The sequence below is a fragment of the Coregonus clupeaformis genome, chromosome 33 (assembly GCF_020615455.1).
Source record: "Coregonus clupeaformis isolate EN_2021a chromosome 33, ASM2061545v1, whole genome shotgun sequence".
Taxonomy (NCBI): Eukaryota; Metazoa; Chordata; class Actinopteri; order Salmoniformes; family Salmonidae; genus Coregonus; species Coregonus clupeaformis.
This window is the reverse complement of record NC_059224.1, coordinates 2366227-2387234: the sequence shown is the minus strand read 5'-3', so window position 1 is coordinate 2387234 and position 21008 is coordinate 2366227. Positions and strand designations below refer to the sequence as shown.

Below are 21008 nucleotides of genomic sequence, written 5' to 3'. Positions count from 1 at the left end.
TTCAGTTTTTAGTTTTTATTTAATTAGTGCTTTCATGTCATAATTAAGATCATTCTCTTAAAATACCTTGTTACCTTGTATTTAGCAAACCATTAAAGCTATTAGTCTGTGTGTGACTGTGTGTGGGTGTGTGTGTGTGTGTGTTTCAGACGTGGGAAAAACTCCAGGTGTCCTCTAAACTCAAATATCTCCCCCTCCAAACACACACACACACGGTGGTGAACCAGAACAATGGTTAAGGTGATCCATATTTCCAACAGCAGCTGCACAGCTGCAGACACACAAACCTCAATTGTTTCTTTCTTTCCTTCCTTCGAAAAATGAAGGGATTTCTCATCTTTCTAGAAAAGAGCCACTGCTAAAAAAGAGAGATTCACCTTAAAAAAAAAGATGACAGAATCATACAAAATCCAATAAAAAGCCATCAGACTCAAATCTATAAAAATAAAAAAGATATGTACAAAAAATCTTGGTAAAACTTTATTTGGATAGTCTGTAGACCATCTACAGACTATCAGTAACATGTCAACTATCTACTAATCCTAACCCTTATTCTAAACCTAACCCTTATTCTAATCCTAACCCTTATTCTAACCCTAACCCTTATTCTAATCCTAATCCTAACCCTTATTCTAACCCTTATTCTAATCCTAATCCTAACCCTTATTCTAAACCTAACCCTTATTCTAATCCTAATCCTAACCCTTATTCTAACCCTAACCCTTATTCTAATCCTAACCCTTATTCTAATCCTAACCCTTATTCTAATCCTAACCCTTATTCTAATCCTAACCCTTATTCTAACCCTAACCCTTATTCTAATCCTAACCCTTATTCTAATCCTAACCCTTATTCTAACCCTAACCCTTATTCTAACCCTAACCCTTATTCTAATCCTAACCCTTATTCTAACCCTAACCCTTATTCTAATCCTAATCCTAACCTTAGCAAGCAGTTGCTTATCAACAGATAGTTTGTTGATAGCATGACCATCTACAGATGGACTAATTGGACTATCCAAATAAAGTGTGAGCAAAATCTTAACTAGCCTACAAGTAGGAAAAACGCTTTTACATTTCTCAATACAATTCGCAGATGACTTTCAAACAGCCGTTTTTAAAATGTACTTTCTTTTCTAAACCTCCAACCGCCATGTCGTTGTTCTTCGATCCATGCACCTTGGCCGCATCCCAAATGGCTCCCTATTCCCTATATAGTGCACTGTGTTTGACCAGAGACAAAAGTAGTGCACTATATAGGGAATAGGGTACCATTCTCTGGTCTAAAGTAGTGCACTAAATAGGGAATAGGGAGCCATTTGGGACCTGCAAGATAGCCTAGCGACAGATAGTCCACTTCCTTAGTGACCTTTACTCGCGGGTGAAGGCCTTCTTCTGATTCGCTCGTACGACGTCGTCGGGGGAGGGTGTGTCGAAGGTGAAAGGGGTTATGGGTAAGAGAGGCGTCTGTTCTTTAGCTTTGACCAGCTGGGTCTGTGTTCCGTACAGAAACGCAGGGTGACCCCCTCCTCTGACTTCTAACCTCTGACCTCCCACAGCCTTCACCATCATCCTCCTCCTCCTCTTCTTCCCCCTGCTGGGCGCACGCACCGACAGAGTCAGGGCGAAGACGGACGGTGGAGCGAACACAGAGGAACCGTGGCGGTCGGACCGCATGGCGACCGTGGACGGCGAGGAGAGGCCGTTGTCACGGCGACGCGCGGACAAAACTCCACCGTGGGACGACTGGGCCATGAGCGCGCTTAGATCAACACTCTGACCTCCCCATGGTGGGAGGGGACTCAGGGGAGCAGGTGACAAAAGGGGGCGGGGTTTGTCTCTGACTCCACCCTCTTGGATACTTCCTGCCGATACCATGGCAACCTGTGGTTTCCCTGGCGACAGGAGTGCGGCGAGGGACAGTGGTGGTGGGGTGTTGGAGGACGTTCTGGTGTGGTGCTGAGAGGCTAGATGAGAGAGCGCCCCCACTGAAGGAGGTACTGCCTCTGTCTGCTGTCTGTCTGGGTCTGCTGCCGGCACCGTGCTTACTGGCTGGGGGAGCGTGTGGCCGGCCTGACGGCGCGAGGCCGACTGAGACAGAGACAGGGCGGGACGTTCTGGTGTTGTAGTGACCTGGGGCTGGGGGGAAGAGTGTGTGTGCGGACGGGAGAATGAGAGTGTGTGTGTGTCCAGAGGTTCTGGGGGCTGCTTGCGCTGGGACAGGCAGCGTGTGAGAGCTGGTCCGGCGGCGGTCTGAGATGTGTTGCCGTGGGCAACAGGGATTGAGCTGTTGCTTTGGAGACCGGGGAGGGATCTGTAGAGGGTGGGGCTGCTGTTGGAATGTTCCTGGATCAGCTCAGCCAATGACGGGCTTCCTTTGGGATCCGCCCCCTTAGCCCCTCCCCCAGCCCCTATCTCCATTGGTCGGCTGCTCTGGAGGACGGAGCTCAGGCTGCCGAAGGAGGGAGGGGCCAGATTGGCGCCCAGAGCTGTCAGTTTGGGGTTGCCTAAGGACAAGCTGCCCAAAGAGGAGACAAGGTGGCCGGGGGGAGGGGCTACGATGCAGGGCGCAGTAGCAAGGGGGGCGGAGTTTAACAACGCTAGAGTGCCCAATGAGAGGCCGGAGAGAGCAGCCAGTGGAGATGAGGACAGTGAGGGGACACCAGAACCCTGACTCCTCTGCTCATGCTCAGACATCAGCTGGGCTAGGCTGCTGCTGCTCCCTGCCGCGGCAACTGTTGCCAAGGGCCTTGCGGAACTGCTGTTCAGAGACGAAACACCTTGAGGAGCGGAGAGGTCGTGGGTGTCATGACAGCGACCTTTCACAGGCCGAGCTAGGAGGTCACTAAGGTTCAGAGGATCGGCAGATGGACGTATAGCTGGTGTGTGTGTTGGTGTGGGTACGTTGTCAGAGTGAGAGTCGGACAGGCAGGCTCCTTACCTTGCGAAGAGTGGAGAGAGGAGGGGAGGATGATGGGGTGAGTGGGTCAGGACATAAGAGAGAGAGAGAGAAAGGGAATGAAAAACATTTCATTACAATGTGTTCAGAGTGAAGAAGCTGGAGGAGAATATTGGTGCATTTCTTTAACGATAACTTTTACAGTCTTCATCAACAATTACATCCCTGTGTCATTTACGCTAAGGGTCAAATCCGAATTTACAAAACACAATAAATAAGTAAGCCAAAGGGTGATCATCATTCATCCCTGCTGCTGGGGTCCAGGCATACCTTTCTCTGGTCGTGGGGTGGATGATGCCTCCTGATTGGATCTCGGTGCTGCTGCCATCTCCTTATTGGCTCTCTGGGGCTGTGGTGCGTCCCGATGGGTCTTAGCGGACGTGGGCGGTGCACCGGTGCTCTCGTCTGATAGGATGGTGTCCAGGGCTCTCTGGGGGTCGAAGGCGCACTGCAAGGCAGCCTGGGTAAGGACAGACTCTGGCACTGTGTCACCCAGCACCGCACGCATCTGGTCCAGACATGAGTACAGCTTGCCTGTGGAGACACACACAGACATTTTAAGTATTACATTACAGTCAAGAAGGATTCAAACATTTTAAAATGTCAATTGGACACTCAGGGATACAAAAAGCTTCAAAAACAAACACCTCACAAGAAACACACACACAAAGACATGCACAAACACACAGGGTTAGCTCTCTCTGTGTGTGTGTGTGTGTGTGTGTGTGTACCTTGGTCTAGGAAGAACCAAGATCAAAATCTGTCTGCGTGAGAAAAGCCCTTTTTAGCACGGAGGTCTATGAGAGAGTGTCGAATTACGCGAGGCTTATTTGATCGAATAGAAGTTTCATAATATTTCTGCTGTTACCAATGTACTGATATAAAGGGATGCACGAGGCATTCTGGCAACTTTGAGAAAAAACGACTTAGTTGTGCACTGTTGTTCACTTGCGTAACTGCTCTAACATTGGCTAGAATGGTCCCACCTGATCTCGCCTGCCTTCAAATCATTAGAGGACATGCATCTCCAATGTTAGCGCGGTCACTCGGTTATCTTAGAGCGGGTCACTCGGTTATCTTGTCAATATCATAGATCATATTTAGTTTAGATCAGGGGGGTGTCAGGCTCATTCCATGCAGGACCTAGTGTCTGATGGTTTGGGATTTTCCTTTCAATTAAGACAACAAGAGGGGAGTTTCCTTACTAATTAGTGATCTTAATTAATCAATCAAGTACAAGGGAGGAGCGCAAACCCACAGAAACTCTACCTTCAGTGGAATGAGTGGAACTCTACCTTCAGGGGGTTGAGGTTGTGTGTGAGGGGATGTGGGGGATGTAGGGTGGGGGAGGTAGCGTGGGTGGGGTGGGGGAGGTAGGGTGGGGGAGGTGGGGGAGGTAGCGTGGGTGGGGGATGTAGGGTGGGGGAGGTGGGGGAGGTAGCGTGGGTGGGGTAGGGTTTAGAGGTTAGGGTACCTCGGTATAGGGCAGTGATGGACAACTCTGAAAGGGGCTACAAAAAAATCTGAACTCATAATGACGCTTTAGAGTTAATTTTGTGCAGTTCTACACATTTTACCATGGGGCGTATAGAAAATGTTGGCCGTTTAAAAGCATGTTTGCGGCAATTCCACACATTTTGCTACGGGGCGGAGATTTCGCCGTAGGGCGGAGAGAAATATTTGGAGTTTTTAATCTGATATCTGAGTGAGACTAACAAAATCAAAATGGTGGCCCACCGGCCGGGAATTCAACCCATGATTACTACGTTTAAATAGCCGGCCGCTAGACTAATTTACCAATAAATAAAAAAACGTTAGCTGACACGGGCTAATTGAGTGACTATCCGTGACTGACATAATACAAACTGCTGATGCACAAACACATTGACAAATTGCACCTTGTGTATTCTACTATTCAGTAAATTGAGACCCCGACTGAGTTGTTGATCATTGCTAAACAAACATTTTCAAGTCTTGCTAGGGCTGTGGGGGTGACCGTATTACCGCCACAACGGTGGTCACGAGTCATGAAGGCAGTCAAATTCCACATGACCGTTTAGTCACGGTAACTAGGCTACTCCAAGCTCTGATGCTGCTGCTGGTCATTAGTAACCTAGCAACCTTGCTAACTGCCTGGTACTCAGCACTCTATTGTCCCTCTAATCTGATGTCAATGCAAATGTATTCGAAAATCTAATCAAACACATTTACATCACTTAGCAGACGCTCTTATCCAGAGCGACTTACAAATTGGTGCATTCAATTTATGATAGCCAGTGGGATAACCACTTTCTTTTTATTTGTTTTATGGGGGGGGAGTCCATGGGCACATGTTGCGCAACATTTCTATAGGCTATGCAAATGCCTGAGAAAACAGAGTGATGGCCTCTATTAAAAAGAGGATGATCCATCAGCTTTCTGTAGGCTAGGCCTACCATATTTATTTCTCATCTTTCCTAATATTAAGCACATTGCTTCTCTTTGAAACAGGAGTATAGTCTACCTGGCTGGCATGAAAATGAACCACGGGAAAAGCGTCCTCCATTCGCTATTTCAGTGCATAGATTACATGTATTTTTTCCCCTCTGCCCCAAGACAGGTGCATGATAACGGTCCATTCTAAATCAAAACTAATTTCATACATATATTATTTAGTATATGTGAAGAAAAGACTAAATCAAGAATAGTGTGATGGGTGACAGTATTAGCCTATCACTTGTGAATTATATATTATCACTTGTGAATGATGCTTAAGGCAAGAAACAATGCCTTTGTTTTTTTACTTTTTCGAATCATAGTCGCACACCTCATGTAGCCTAGCCCATAGGCCTATACAGTGGGGGGGGGAAGTATTTAGTCAGCCACCAATTGTGCAAGTTCTCCCACTTAAAAAGATGAGAGAGGCCTGTAATTTTCATCATAGGTACACGTCAACTATGACAGACAAATTGAGAAAAAAAAATCCAGAAAATCACATTGTAGGATTTTTAATTAATTTATTTGCATATTATGGTGGAGAATAAGTATTTGGTCACCTACAAACAAGCAAGATTTCTGGCTCTCACAGACCTGTAACTTCTTCTTTAAGAGGCTCCTCTGTCCTCTACTCGTTACCTGTATTAATGGCACCTGTTTGAACTTGTTATCAGTATAAAAGACACCTGTCCACAACCTCAAACAGTCACACTCCAAACTCCACTATGGCCAAGACCAAAGAGCTGTCAAAGGACACCAGAAACAAAATTGTAGACCTGCACCAGGCTGGGAAGACTGAATCTGCAATAGGTAAGCAGCTTGGTTTGAAGAAATCAACTGTGGGAGCAATTATTAGGAAATGGAAGACATACAAGACCACTGATAATCTCCCTCGATCTGGGGCTCCACGCAAGATCTCACCCCGTGGGGTCAAAATGATCACAAGAACGGTGAGCAAAAATCCCAGAACCACACGGGGGGACCTAGTGAATGACCTGCAGAGAGCTGGGACCAAAGTAACAAAGCCTACCATCAGTAACACACTACGCCGCCAGGGACTCAAATCCTGCAGTGCCAGACGTGTCCCCCTGCTTAAGCCAGTACATGTCCAGGCCCGTCTGAAGTTTGCTAGAGTGCATTTGGATGATCCAGAAGAGGATTAGGAGAAAGTCATATGGTCAGATGAAACCAAAATATAACTTTTTGGTAAAAACTCAACTCGTCGTGTTTGGAGGACAAAGAATGCTGAGTTGCATCCAAAGAACACCATACCTACTGTGAAGCATGGGGGTGGAAACATCATGCTTTGGGGCTGTTTTTCTGCAAAGGGACCAGGACGACTGATCCGTGTAAAGGAAAGAATGAATGGGGCCATGTATCTTGAGATTTTGAGTGAAAACCTCCTTCCATCAGCAAGGGCATTGAAGATGAAACGTGGCTGGGTCTTTCAGCATGACAATGATCCCAAACACACCGCCTGGGCAACAAAGGAGTGGCTTCATAAGAATAATTTCAAGGTCCTGGAGTGGCCTAGCCAGTCTCCAGATCTCAACCCCATAGAAAATCTTTGGAGGGAGTTCAAAGTCCGTGTTGCCCAGCGACAGCCCCAAAACATCACTGCTCTAGAGGAGATCTGCATGGAGGAATGGGCCAAAATACCAGCAACAGTGTGTGAAAACCTTGTGAAGACTTACAGAAAACATTTGACCTGTGTCATTGCCAAGAAAGGGTATATAACAAAGTATTGAGAAACTTTTGTTATTGACCAAATACTTATTTTCCACCATAATTTGCAAATAAATTCATTAAAAATCCTACAATGTGATTTTCTAGATTTTTTCTCCTCATTTTGTCTGTCATAGTTGACGTGTACCTATGATGAAAATTACAGGCCTCTCTCATCTTTTTAAGTGGGAGAACTTGCACAATTGGTGGCTGACTAAATACTTTTTTTTCCCCACTGTATGTTTTGATAAGGTTTGTATCACAACTAAAGTGGCCAAATAACTTCTTAAAATGAAGCACATTCATCCGCTTTACAAGGGGTGTAGAGCCTAACTGGCATTCATAAGCAGCGTGTGAGTTTCAAGTTTGGGGAAGATAATTTTCATCATAAAAATGCACCTTCATAATAAAAGCATTACATGCAGGGCCTCCCTAGCGGCGCAAGGGTCAAGGGTCACTGCGTCGCTAGAGGCGTCACTACAGACCCGTGTTCGATCGCGGGGTCAAGGGTCACTGCGTCGCTAGAGGCGTCACTACAGACCCGTGTTCGATCGCGGGGTCAAGGGTCACTGCGTCGCTAGAGGCGTCACTACAGACCCGTGTTCGATCGCGGGGTCAAGGGTCACTGCGTCGCTAGAGGCGTCACTACAGACCCGTGTTCGATCGCGGGCTGTATCACAACAGGCCATGATCGAGAGTCCCATAGGGCGGCGCACAATTGGCCCAGCGTCGTCTGGGTTGGGGGAGGGTTTGGGGGGGGTTAGGGGAGGGTTTGGCCGGAGGGGCTTTACTTCGCTCATCGCACTCTAGCGACTCCTTGTGGCGGGCCCGGGCGCCTGCAGGCTGACCTCGGTGGTCAGGTGAACGGGGTTTCCTCCGAAACATTGGTGCGGCTGGCTTCCGGGTTAAGCGGGCGGGTGATAAGAAGCGTGGTTTGGCGGGTCATGTTTCGGAGGACGCATGACTCGACCTTCGCCTCTCAAGCCCGTTGGGGAGTTGCAGCGATGAGACAAGATCGAAATTGGGATGAAAAAAGGGGGTAAAATACAAGAAATATATAAAAATCCAATGTGGATAATCACATTTGCGGTAACTTTTGATAATGGTGTTTTCCCACTAATGGAACAGTCGTGCTTATAGCCTACTGCCATGTACGCATTGCTGCGCTTATAATGTGAAGAAATAGCTTAATAGTTTATCAACATTTTAAGCTAAACTTTCTGATCTGTTGCGTCAGCCTCATTGCGTAAAAACGTTTTTTTGATGCTAGTGGTTGCATTAATGTGGGATATATCGCATCCCACAACTGTCCCAGACTATGTTTGGAATATTTATTTCTCGCACAGAATAGGTCAACATTTGTACTATGGGGGATAGTAGATTGACACAGGCTAGTGCTTTTGCTGTTCGTTAGGCCTACTCATCTTGTTGGCTGACGAAAAGTAAATGTGGACAGTTCTTCCAATATCTTCAATATGCACCTCGGAATTGGATAAGGAAGCGCGCAGTTGCGTCCCCGAAGTGTCTGTCTTCACTTGTAGCCTGTGAGAAAGACCCGATCACGTGATGGAGAGCCATGTGAGTGAGAGGTGCTTCGGAGCACGCAGCAATCCGGGAGAAGGGCACAACGCAGCACTCCGGTTCAAAGGCACAACGGCCACTGGCCGCAAAAGGCATGGATTTTTTTACATGGATTTATTAAGACTTTTAAAAAACGTAGATGTTCCAAAAAGGTCTGCATCAGTGGCTTGTTGGCTTTGTGTGGAAGCCATGAGATGCTAAATGTGTTTATGTTAATTAACGGTAAATTACCGTGAGACGACAGTTATTTTTGCTTGACAATCACCGGCTGACGAAATTTCGTGACCGCCACAGCCCCAGGTCTGGCCATAGATTTTCAAGCAGATTTAAGTCAAAACTGTACCTCGGCAACTCAGGAACATTCACTGTCTTCTTGGTGAGCAACTCCAGTGTATATTTGGCCTTGTGTTTTAAGTTATTGTCCTGCTGAAAGGTGAATTTGTCTCCCAGTGTCTGTTGGAAAGCAGACTTAACCAAGTTTTCCGCCAGGATTTTGCCTGTGCTTAAATCTATTCCGTTTCTTTTTATCCTAAAAAACTCCCTAGTCCTTGCCGATGACAAGCATACCCATAACATGATGCAGCCACCACCATGCTTGAAAATATGAACAGTGGTACTCAGTGACCAGGTTTCCATTCAAGCTTTTAATGTGAATACGTCGGATAAATGTTTTCACAACAGGCTGATGGAAAAATGTAATTTGTTAAACTTTCCAAATGTCGACAAAACAAAATACGCTAGACAAGGGGAGATCTTTTTGTGTCGGTAAAATGAATTATGCGAGAAATGTCAGAGGAAACACTTTTACAGTGCATTCAGAAAGTATTCAGACCCGTTAACTTTTTAAAACGTTAACGTTTTGTTAAAGCCTTATTCTAAAATGGATTAAATTGTTTTTTTTTCTCATCAATCTTCACACAATACCCCATAATGACAAAGAAAAACAGGTTTTTGAAATATCATATGTACATAATTATTCAGACCCTTTACTCAGTACTTTGTTGAAGCATCTTTGGCAGCGATTACAGCCTCGAGTCTTCTTGGGTATGACGCTACAAGCTTGGCACACCTGTATTTGGGGAGTCCATTCTTCTCTGCAGATCCTCTCAAGCTCTGTCAGGTTGGATGGGGAGCGTCGCTGCACAGCTATTTTCAGGTCTCTCCAGAGATGTTCGATCTGGTTCAAGTCCGGGCTCTGGCTGGGCCACTCAAGGACATTCAAAGACTTGTCCCGAAGCCACTCCTGCGTTGTCTTGTCCGTGTGCTTAGGGTCATTGTCCTGTCGGAAGGTGAACCATCGCCCCAGTCTGAGGTCCTGAGCGCTCTGGAGCAGGTTTTCATCAAGGATCTCTCTGTACTTTGCGCCGTTTCTCTGTCGCTGAAAAACATCCCCACAGCATGATGCTGCCACCACCATGCTTCACCGTAGGGATGGTGCCAGGTTTCCTCCAGACGTGACGCTTGGCATTCAGGCCAAAGAGTTCAATCTTGGTTTCATCAGATTAGAGAATCTTGGTCTGAGAGTTCTTTAGGTGCCTTTTGGCAAACACCAAGTGGGCTGTCATGTGCCTTTTACTGAGGAGTGGCTTCCATCTGGCCACTCTACCATAAAGGCCTGATTGGTGGAGTGCTGCAGAGATGGTTGTCCTTCTGGAAGGTTCTCCCATCTCCACAGAGCCACTGACCATCGGGTTCTTGGTCACCTCCCTGACCAAGGACCTTCTCCACAGATACTCAGTTTGGCCGGGCGGCCAGCTCTAGGAAGACACTTGGTGGTTCCAAACTTCTTCCATTTAAGAATGATGGAGGCCACTGTGTTCTTGGGGACCTTCAATGCTGCAGAAATGTTTTGGTACCCTTCCCCAGATCTGTGCCTCGACACAATCCTGTCTCGGAGCTCTACGGACAATTCCTTTGACCTCATGGCTTGGTTTTTGCTCTGACATGCACTGTCAACTGTGGGACCTATATATAGACAGGTGTGTGCCTTTCCAAATCATGTCCAATCAATTGAATTTACCACAGGTGTACTCCAATCAAGTTGTACAAACATCTCAAGGTTGATCAATGGAAACAGGATACACCTGAGCTCAATTTCGAGTCTCAATGCAAAGGGTCTGAATTCTTATGTAAATAAGGTATTTCTGTTTTGTATTTGTAATACATTTGCAAACATTTCTAAAAACCTGTTGATGCTTTGTCATTATGGGGTATCGTGTGCAGATTGATGAGGATTTTTATTCATTTAATCCATTTTAGAATACGGCTGTAACGTAACAAAATGTAGAAAAAGTGAAGGGGTCTGAATACCGAATGCACTGTACGCGCAAATATTTATATAACAACCATCATATCGTGGTAAACTTGGAGTCACGCGATGACGTTGTGTGGTCCTCCCACTACGACTCGTCGGGAAACCATGCAGTTTATTAGTAGGCTACAGATGAAATAAGTTATGAAAACTTAAACGTAAAATAGCATTTTGTAGGTATATGATGACACTGCTAATTGATCATTGGTTTTACTACTTGTGAGGCACAGCTGATTGAGTAGAATAATGGCCTGCATCTGATAGTCAGTCTGGGGGGGAGGGAGGGAGCAGTGGTGAGGCTGACTGATGGCCTGCATCTGATAGTCAGTCTGGGGAGGGAACAGTGGTGAGGCTGACTGATGGCCTGCATCTGATAGTCAGTCTGGGGAGGGAACAGTGGTGAGGCTGACTGATGGCCTGCATCTGATAGTCAGTCTGGAGGGGAGGGAGGGAGCAGTGGTGAGGCTGACTGATGGCCTGCATCTGATAGTCAGTCTGGGGGGGGGAGGGAGCAGTGGTGAGGCTGACTGATGGCCTGCATCTGATAGTCAGTCTGAGGGGAGGGAGGGAGCAGTGGTGAGGCTGACTGATGGCCTGCATCTGATAGTCAGTCTGAGGGGAGGGAGGGAGCAGTGGTGAGGCTGACTGATGGCCTGCATCTGACAGTCAGTCTGAGGGAGGGAGCAGTGGTGAGGCTGACTGATGGCCTGCATCTGATAGTCAGTCTGGAGGGGAGGGAGGGAGCAGTGGTGAGGCTGACTGATGGCCTGCATCTGATAGTCAGTCTGGAGGGGAGGGAGGGGAGCAGTGGTGAGGCTGACTGATGGCCTGCATCTGATAGTCAGTCTGGAGGGGAGGGAGGGAGCAGTGGTGAGGCTGACTGATGGCCTGCATCTGATAGTCAGTCTGGAGGGAGGGAGGAACAGTGGTGAGGCTGACTGATGGCCTGCATCTGATAGTCAGTCTGAGGGGAGGGAGGAGGGAACAGTGGTGAGGCTGACTGATGGCCTGCATCTGATAGTCAGTCTGGGGGAGGGAGGGAGGGAGGGAGCAGTGGTGAGGCTGACTGATGGCCTGCATCTGATAGTCAGTCTGGAGGGGAGGGAGGGAGCAGTGGTGAGGCTGACTGATGGCCTGCATCTGATAGTCAGTCTGAGGGGAGGGAGGGAGGGAACAGTGGTGAGGCTGACTGATGGCCTGCATCTGATAGTCAGTCTGGGGAGGGAGGGAGGGAGCAGTGGTGAGGCTGACTGATGGCCTGCATCTGATAGTCAGTCTGGAGGGGAGGGAGGGAGCAGTGGTGAGGCTGACTGATGGCCTGCATCTGATAGTCAGTCTGAGGGAGGGAGGGAGCAGTGGTGAGGCTGACTGATGGCCTGCATCTGATAGTCAGTCTGAGGGGAGGGAGGGAGGGAACAGTGGTGAGGCTGACTGATGGCCTGCATCTGATAGTCAGTCTGGAGGGGAGGGAGGGAGCAGTGGTGAGGCTGACTGATGGCCTGCATCTGACAGTCAGTCTGAGGGGAGGGAGGGAGCAGCGGTGAGGCTGACTGATGGCCTGCATCTGATAGTCAGTCTGAGGGGAGGGAGGGAGGGAGCAGTGGTGAGGCTGACTGATGGCCTGCATCTGATAGTCAGTCTGAGGGAGGGAGCAGTGGTGAGGCTGACTGATGGCCTGCATCTGATAGTCAGTCTGAGGGGAGGGAGGGAGCAGTGGTGAGGCTGACTGATGGCCTGCATCTGATAGTCAGTCTGGAGGGGGGAGGGAACAGTGGTGAGGCTGACTGATGGCCTGCATCTGATAGTCAGTCTGAGGGGAGGGAGGGAGGGAGCAGTGGTGAGGCTGACTGATGGCCTGCATCTGATAGTCAGTCTGGAGGGGGGGAGGGAGGGAGCAGTGGTGAGGCTGACTGATGGCCTGCATCTGATAGTCAGTCTGAGGGGAGGGAGGGAGGGAGCAGTGGTGAGGCTGACTGATGGCCTGCATCTGATAGTCAGTCTGGAGGGGAGGGAGGGAACAGTGGTGAGGCTGACTGATGGCCTGCATCTGATAGTCAGTCTGAGGGGAGGGAGGGAGCAGTGGTGAGGCTGACTGATGGCCTGCATCTGATAGTCAGTCTGAGGGGAGGGAGGGAGCAGTGGTGAGGCTGACTGATGGCCTGCATCTGATAGTCAGTCTGAGGGGAGGGAGGGAGCAGTGGTGAGGCTGACTGATGGCCTGCATCTGATAGTCAGTCTGAGGGGAGGGAGGGGAGCAGTGGTGAGGCTGACTGATGGCCTGCATCTGATGGTCAGTCTGAGGGGGGGGAGCAGTGGTGAGGCTGACTGATGGCCTGCATCTGATAGTCAGTCTGAGGGAGGGAGCAGTGGTGAGGCTGACTGATGGCCTGCATCTGATAGTCAGTCTGAGGGGGAGGGAGCAGTGGTGAGGCTGACTGATGGCCTGCATCTGATGGTCAGTCTGAGGGAGGGAGCAGTGGTGAGGCTGACTGATGGCCTGCATCTGATAGTCAGTCTGAGGGAGGGAGCAGTGGTGAGGCTGACTGATGGCCTGCATCTGATATTCAGTCTGGAGGGGAGGGAGGGAGCAGTGGTGAGGCTGACTGATGGCCTGCATCTGATAGTCAGTCTGGAGGGGAGGGAGGGAGCAGCGGTGAGGCTGACTGATGGCCTGCATCTGATAGTCAGTCTGGGGGAGGGAGGGAGCAGCGGTGAGGCTGACTGATGGCCTGCATCTGATAGTCAGTCTGGGGAGGGAACAGTGGTGAGGCTGACTGATGGCCTGCATCTGATAGTCAGTCTGAGGGAGGGAGCAGTGGTGAGGCTGACTGATGGCCTGCATCTGATAGTCAGTCTGGGGGAGGGAACAGTGGTGAGGCTGACTGATGGCCTGCATCTGATAGTCAGTCTGGAGGGGAGGGAGGGAGCAGCGGTGAGGCTGACTGATGGCCTGCATCTGATAGTCAGTCTGAGGGAGGGAGGGAGCAGTGGTGAGGCTGACTGATGGCCTGCATCTGATAGTCAGTCTGAGGGGAGGGAGGGAACAGTGGTGAGGCTGACTGATGGCCTGCATCTTATAGTCAGTCTGGAGGGGAGGGAGGGAGCAGTGGTGAGGCTGACTGATGGCCTGCATCTGATAGTCAGTCTGAGGGGAGGGAACAGTGGTGAGGCTGACTGATGGCCTGCATCTGATAGTCAGTCTGAGGGGAGGGAGGGAGCAGTGGTGAGGCTGACTGATGGCCTGCATCTGATAGTCAGTCTGAGGAGGGAGGGAACAGTGGTGAGGCTGACTGATGGCCTGCATCTGATAGTCAGTCTGAGGGGAGGGAACAGTGGTGAGGCTGACTGATGGCCTGCATCTGATAGTCAGTCTGAGGAGGGAGGAGCAGTGGTGAGGCTGACTGATGGCCTGCATCTGATAGTCAGTCTGAGGGAGGGAGCAGTGGTGAGGCTGACTGATGGCCTGCATCTGATAGTCAGTCTGGGGAGGGAGGGAGCAGCGGTGAGGCTGACTGATGGCCTGCATCTGATAGTCAGTCTGAGGGGAGGGAGGGAGCAGTGGTGAGGCTGACTGATGACCTGTATCTGATGGTCAGTCTGAGGGGAGGGAGAGCAGTGGTGAGGCTGACTGATGGCCTGCATCTGATAGTCAGTCTGGGGGAGGGAGGAGGGAACAGTGGTGAGGCTGACTGATGGCCTGCATCTGATAGTCAGTCTGAGGGAGGGAGCAGTGGTGAGGCTGACTGATGGCCTGCATCTGATAGTCAGTCTGGAGGAGGGAGGGAGCAGTGGTGAGGCTGACTGATGGCCTGCATCTGATAGTCAGTCTGAGGGGAGGGAGAGAGCAGTGGTGAGGCTGACTGATGGCCTGCATCTGATAGTCAGTCTGAGGGAGGGAGCAGTGGTGAGGCTGACTGATGGCCTGCATCTGATAGTCAGTCTGAGGGAGGGAACAGTGGTGAGGCTGACTGATGGCCTGCATCTGATAGTCAGTCTGGGGGAGGGAGGGAACAGTGGTGAGGCTGACTGATGGCCTGCATCTGATAGTCAGTCTGGGGGGAGGGAGCAGTGGTGAGGCTGACTGATGGCCTGCATCTGATAGTCAGTCTGGGGAGGGAACAGTGGTGAGGCTGACTGATGGCCTGCATCTGATAGTCAGTCTGAGGAGGGAACAGTGGTGAGGCTGACTGATGGCCTGCATCTGATAGTCAGTCTGAGGGAGGGAGGAGCAGTGGTGAGGCTGACTGATGGCCTGCATCTGATAGTCAGTCTGAGGGAGGGGAGGGAGCAGTGGTGAGGCTGACTGATGGCCTGCATCTGATAGTCAGTCTGGGGGAGGGAGGGAGGGAGCAGTGGTGAGGCTGACTGATGGCCTGCATCTGATAGTCAGTCTGAGGGGAGGGAGGGAGCAGTGGTGAGGCTGACTGATGGCCTGCATCTGATAGTCAGTCTGGGGGAGGGAGGGAGGGAGCAGTGGTGAGGCTGACTGATGGCCTGTATCTGATGGTCAGTCTGGGGGAGGGAGGGAGCAGTGGTGAGGCTGACTGATGGCCTGCATCTGATAGTCAGTCTGAGGGAGGGAACAGTGGTGAGGCTGACTGATGGCCTGCATCTGATAGTCAGTCTGAGGGGAGGGAGGGAGCAGTGGTGAGGCTGACTGATGGCCTGCATCTGATAGTCAGTCTGAGGGGAGGAGCAGTGGTGAGGCTGACTGATGGCCTGCATCTGATAGTCAGTCTGAGGGGAGGGAGGGAGCAGTGGTGAGGCTGACTGATGGCCTGCATCTGATAGTCAGTCTGGGGGAGGGAGCAGTGGTGAGGCTGACTGATGGCCTGCATCTGATAGTCAGTCTGAGGGGAGGGAGCAGTGGTGAGGCTGACTGATGGCCTGCATCTGATAGTCAGTCTGGAGGAGGGAGTGAGCAGCGGTGAGGCTGACTGATGGCCTGCATCTGATAGTCAGTCTGAGGGGAGGGGAGCAGTGGTGAGGCTGACTGATGGCCTGCATCTGATAGTCAGTCTGAGGGAGGGAACAGTGGTGAGGCTGACTGATGGCCTGCATCTGATAGTCAGTCTGAGGGAGGGAGCAGCGGTGAGGCTGACTGATGGCCTGCATCTGATGGTCAGTCTGAGGGGAGGGAGGGAGGGAGCAGTGGTGAGGCTGACTGATGGCCTGCATCTGATAGTCAGTCTGAGGGAGGAACAGTGGTGAGGCTGACTGATGGCCTGCATCTGATAGTCAGTCTGAGGGGAGGGAGGGAGCAGCGGTGAGGCTGACTGATGGCCTGCATCTGATGGTCAGTCTGAGGGGAGGGAGGGAGGGAGCAGTGGTGAGGCTGACTGATGGCCTGCATCTGATAGTCAGTCTGAGGGAGGGAACAGTGGTGAGGCTGACTGATGGCCTGCATCTGATAGTCAGTCTGGGGGAGGGAGGGAGGGAACAGTGGTGAGACAGCCTCTCACCCGACTCACCGTCCCTCCCTCTGCTGAGAAAAGGGGACGGTCTTTCAGCTGATGGCAAAAACTTAAGTCGCACTGCATTACTTCTGCCTCAAGCACCAATTCATGATGTTACTCATATGACCGGAGAAAGTGAAATATTCCTCAATATTAAAAATGACAAGCCGCATATAATAACAATGCAAGCTTATCGAAACACGCATTTTATGGCTTATAACACTGTTGAACAAAGTGTTGACAGTGTTGAATAAAAACGTAAACAAGAACTTACTCATAATAACAGCAGCTCTTTGCTGTATTCGTTGAGTCTCTCTATAGTCATGGTTTTTAAAGTTTTCAAATCTCACATTACCAATTTTGCTGTGTGTTTGAGGCTTATTTTTAAAGTCTATGGCGCGAGAAAACTGTGCAGACACGGTTGATCTGAGCTATCTGATTGGCCAGCGGTAGGCCTATAGGTGCACTTGATTTGCTCTCCGGGCCTGCCGGGTAGGCAGAGTTCAACCGTCAGACACATGAAATGGTTAAACATGGGAACACTTTTGGCTTTCCAGGGCTGCTGAATCAAGTGCACCTACCGTCAACCGCGCCAAACAAAAAATTAAAATAAATAAATAGGGACGCAAGGCTTTATTGTTGTTGTTTTTGTAAATACATGTTTGGTGATCGAGTAGGAATGGGAGGGTGAGGGTGGTGGGGTCAGAGGTTAGGGGTCAGGGTAACTTGGTCAAGGGGGTTGAGGTTGTGTGTGAGGGTGGGATCAGGGGCGGCAGGTAGCCTAGCGGTTAAGAGTGTTGGGCCAGTAACCGAAAGGTTGCTGGTTCGAATCCCTGAGCCGACTAGGTGAGAAATATGTTGATGTGCCCTTGAGCAAGGCACTTAACCCTAATTGCTCCTGTAAGTCGCACTGGATAAGAGCGTCTGCTAAATGACCAAAATGTAAAAAATGAGTCAGCGTACCTTGGTCAAGGGGGTTGAGGATGTGGGGGGAGGGTGGGGGAGGTGACCTCTTCCTCTTGGGGTGGTTCCATGTTGGGCCTCTCCTGCCGAGACGAGTAGATGAACTGGGCCGCTATGGAAACAACAGAACACACACACACACACACAACGGAACACTCAGGAGCCAATCACAACAACATCAGGGTATAGAGACATGATCTGAAAAAATATATATACATTGTGTCATAAGTGTAGTCTGAAATATAATGTTCAAATATGACATTCTGGAATCTTCTAAATAATCACTAAGGAGGGAGGGACTAAATGTTTAACTGTAGGGTGTTAGACATCTTACTAAAGTCTCATTCAACATGTCAATAGTTTATTTTACTGTTATTATACCACTACCTTCAGAAAGTATTCATTCCTCTTCTTATTTCACATTTTGTTGTGTTACACCCAGAATTCAAAATGGATTAAATTAATTATTTTTTCCCTCACCCATCAACACACAATACCCCATAACGACAAAGTGAAAAAATGTTATTAGAAATGTTTGCAAATGTATTGAAAATGAAATACAGAAATATCGCATTTACGTTAAGTATTCACACCCCTGAATCAATACTTTGTAGAAGCACCTTTGGCAGCGTTTACAGCTGTGAGTCTTTCTGGGTAAGTCTTTAAGAGCTTCCCACACTTGGATTGTGCAACATCTGTCCATTATTTTTTTTCAAAATTCTTCAAGCTCTGTCAAATTGATTGTTGATCATTGCTAGACAACCATTTTCAGGTCTTGCCATAGATTTTGAAGCAGATTTAAGTCAAAACTGTAACTCGGCCACTCAGGAACATTCACTGTCTTCTTGGTAAGCAACTCCAGTGTAGATTTGGCCTGGTATTGTAGGTTATTGTCCTGCTGGAAGGTGAATTCATCTCCCATTGTCTGATGGAAAGCAGACTGAACCAGGTTCTCCTCTAGGATTTTACCTATGCTCCATGCCATATATTTTTTAGCCTGAAAAACTACCCAGTCCTCAACGATTACAAGCATACCCATAACATGATGCAGCCACCACTATGCCTGAAAATATGAAGCGTGGTACTCAGTGATGTGTTGTATTGGATTTGCCATTAAACACTGTAAATGTTTTAAAGTCACCATTGTACTCAAGGTGAAATCCCCAAGCGGTTTCCTTCCTCTCCAGCAACTGAGTTAAAAAAATTAATGTAAAAAAATATGCCATTTAGCAGACGCTTTTATCCAAAGCAACTTACAGTCATGCGTGCATAATATATTTTTTTTGTGTATGGGTGGTCCCGGGGATCGAACCCACTACCTTGGCGTTACAAGCACCGTGCTCTACCAGCTGAGCTACAGAGGACCAGAGTTAGGAAGGACGCCTGTATCTTTGTAGTGACTGGGTGTATTGATACACAATCCAAAGTGTAATTAATAACTTCACCGTGTTCAAAGGGATATTCAATGTCTGCTTTTTGATTTTTTTAAATCTACCAATAGGTGCCCTTCTTTGTGAGGCACTGGAAACCCTCCCTGGTCTTTGTGGTTAAATTTCACTGCTCGACGGAGAGATAATTGCATGTGTGGGGTACAGAAATGAGGTAGTCATTTAAAGAATAATGTTAAACACTATTATTGCACACACAGTGAGCCCATGAAACTTATTATGACTTGTTAAGAACATCTTTACTCCTGAACTTATTTATTCTGGCCATAACAAAGGGGTTGGATACTTATTGACTCAAGACATTTCAGCTTTTTTTTTTTTTTTTCCCATTTTCATGCTCTTATCCAGACTGACTTACGGTAGTGAGTCCATAATACATTGTTCGTCCTTTTGACACACGCAGGGTGTGCTGATGGCTGTCACTCTGCCTCGTCAGCAACTCTGCCTTGGCTGGCTACAGTGTGAACTTGGCCTTTACCAAATGTTACAACATAACCATTTTTCTTACAATCAATGACGGCTAGATCTGGCTGGCTAAACTGTCAACGTTGTGTTAGTCAGATAACTGGCTAGTTAACACAATGCCCAACCAGCTTCAGTTGCTGGAACATTGGCAGCTTGATAGCTACAGCTGTAAAGTTACCTCATTGGTAAACTAGCATGATGGTTAAATACATTGAAAGGAAGTTAGATACATTAGATAGTTAAACAATACCGTTGACACATGGTTAAAGATATAGTTGTCCAAGCTTGCTCGCTATGCTAATTAACTACATTGCCACAGAAAGAATAGCCTGCAATTACACACGACATTGTTCTGTGTAATTGCTGGCTATTCTTTTGGTGCTGAAAGCATTATTTAATTGTATTTATTTTGTACTTTATTTTATGTGACGTCTGAGCTCCAGTCTGCCCACACTAAATCGTTGAGTTTAGTCGGCTAGGCTGTGGCACCCATTTCAAGTGACATCCCGAATAGGACACCACAGCAATAATTACATGCTTTTCAAGCTAACGTTAGCCAGCCAGCTAACGTTAGCTAAATTAGCTAACCAGCTAGCTAATGACTTCAGGCCTTGCGTCGAAGGGTCCAAAACCGCCAGTAGCACAATAACAGAACCTAACCTTCATCGTAGTTGTAGACTCGGACATTTCTGTGCCGAGACATGTTGGTTTATCTATTATAGCTACGTCTCCTTTCGGCCCCTGTGGAGGTGGTTTTCGGCTCAGGCTGGGTTGTTGTACCTTGAGGCGTCTCACTTTCCGACCGCCATATTTACGGAGCTAGCGACATACTGCGCAGACTCAGTAGAGTAGAGCGCTTTCGCATTGAGCGGTTGTAAATGCGGATATTGGGTCAGTTTACACTGCAACAAGCCCAACTTGAATTTTAGCGAGGAAAAATATTACACTGACCTAATGCAATTTGACCTGCTGAGTGAAACATTTTCGCTACAGAATATCTGAAAAGAAAATATGACGTTTATTCCACTAGCAGTACAACAAATAAATTACATTTAGCTCATGATTGTAACAACAACAAACATGCTTTTCAGCATTTTTCAATAAAATTATATTCCCTTATCAAATTTCAAGAATCCCCAAAATGTATTAAATATGAAACACAGATCATTTGCTGACCACCCTCTTCTAGTCTAGATATGTAGGCTAGTGGCAAGGCCTCCAAACTTTTTAGATACCACTACCCAAGGTACAACAAAACAAAACCATGTTTTTCCACATCTCTTATGTCTCCCATTTATGAAACGGATAGTTCAAAAGTGGTTCAATTTATAGATATTGTGACACAACCACTAAACTCAAAAAGTGCAGGAGCAATTAGGGTTAAGTGCCTTGCTTAAGGGCACATCGACAGATTTTTCACCTAGTCAGCTCGGGGATTAGAACCAGCGACCTTTCGGTTCCTGGCACAACGCTCTTACCCACTAAGCTACCTGCCGCCCCACATAAACTCATGAAACCCAATATTGCAAGCTCTGATATTGATACAATATGGTCCTCTGTAGCTCAGCTGGTAGAGCACGGCGCTTGGAACGCCAAGGTAGTGGGTTCGATCCCCGGGACCACCAA

The 21008-nt window shown here is 48.3% G+C and overlaps 2 protein-coding genes across 2 annotated transcripts in view; both read right to left on the bottom strand.

The window, feature by feature from the left end:
* snx17 (sorting nexin 17) overlaps window positions 1-21008 on the bottom strand; it is a 649426-nt gene that overhangs the window by 64217 nt on the left and 564201 nt on the right. The window lies entirely within an intron of this gene.
* LOC121548476 (flocculation protein FLO11-like) lies at window positions 957-20201 on the bottom strand. Its single transcript, XM_041859899.2, has 4 exons — window positions 20043-20201; window positions 17470-17581; window positions 3229-3492; window positions 957-2935 (listed from the first exon to the last, which is right to left on the bottom strand). The coding sequence occupies exons 1-4, from the start codon at window positions 20067-20069 to the stop codon at window positions 1371-1373; spliced, it is 1968 nt and encodes a 655-aa protein (XP_041715833.2). The 5' UTR covers window positions 20070-20201; the 3' UTR covers window positions 957-1370.

What these genes read in the sequence shown, in the direction of transcription:
- LOC121548476 (XM_041859899.2), bottom strand. Translation starts at nt 20,069, where the DNA reads ATGTCCGAGTCTACAACTACGATGAAG. An exon ending in AGTCTACAACTACGATGAAG is followed by an intron (nt 17,582 to 20,042) that starts GTTAGGTTCTGT and finishes TTGTTTCCATAG; the next exon opens with CGGCCCAGTTCATCTACTCG. An exon ending in CACCCCACGACCAGAGAAAG is followed by an intron (nt 2,936 to 3,228) that starts GTATGCCTGGAC and finishes TCGCAAGGTAAG; the next exon opens with GAGCCTGCCTGTCCGACTCT.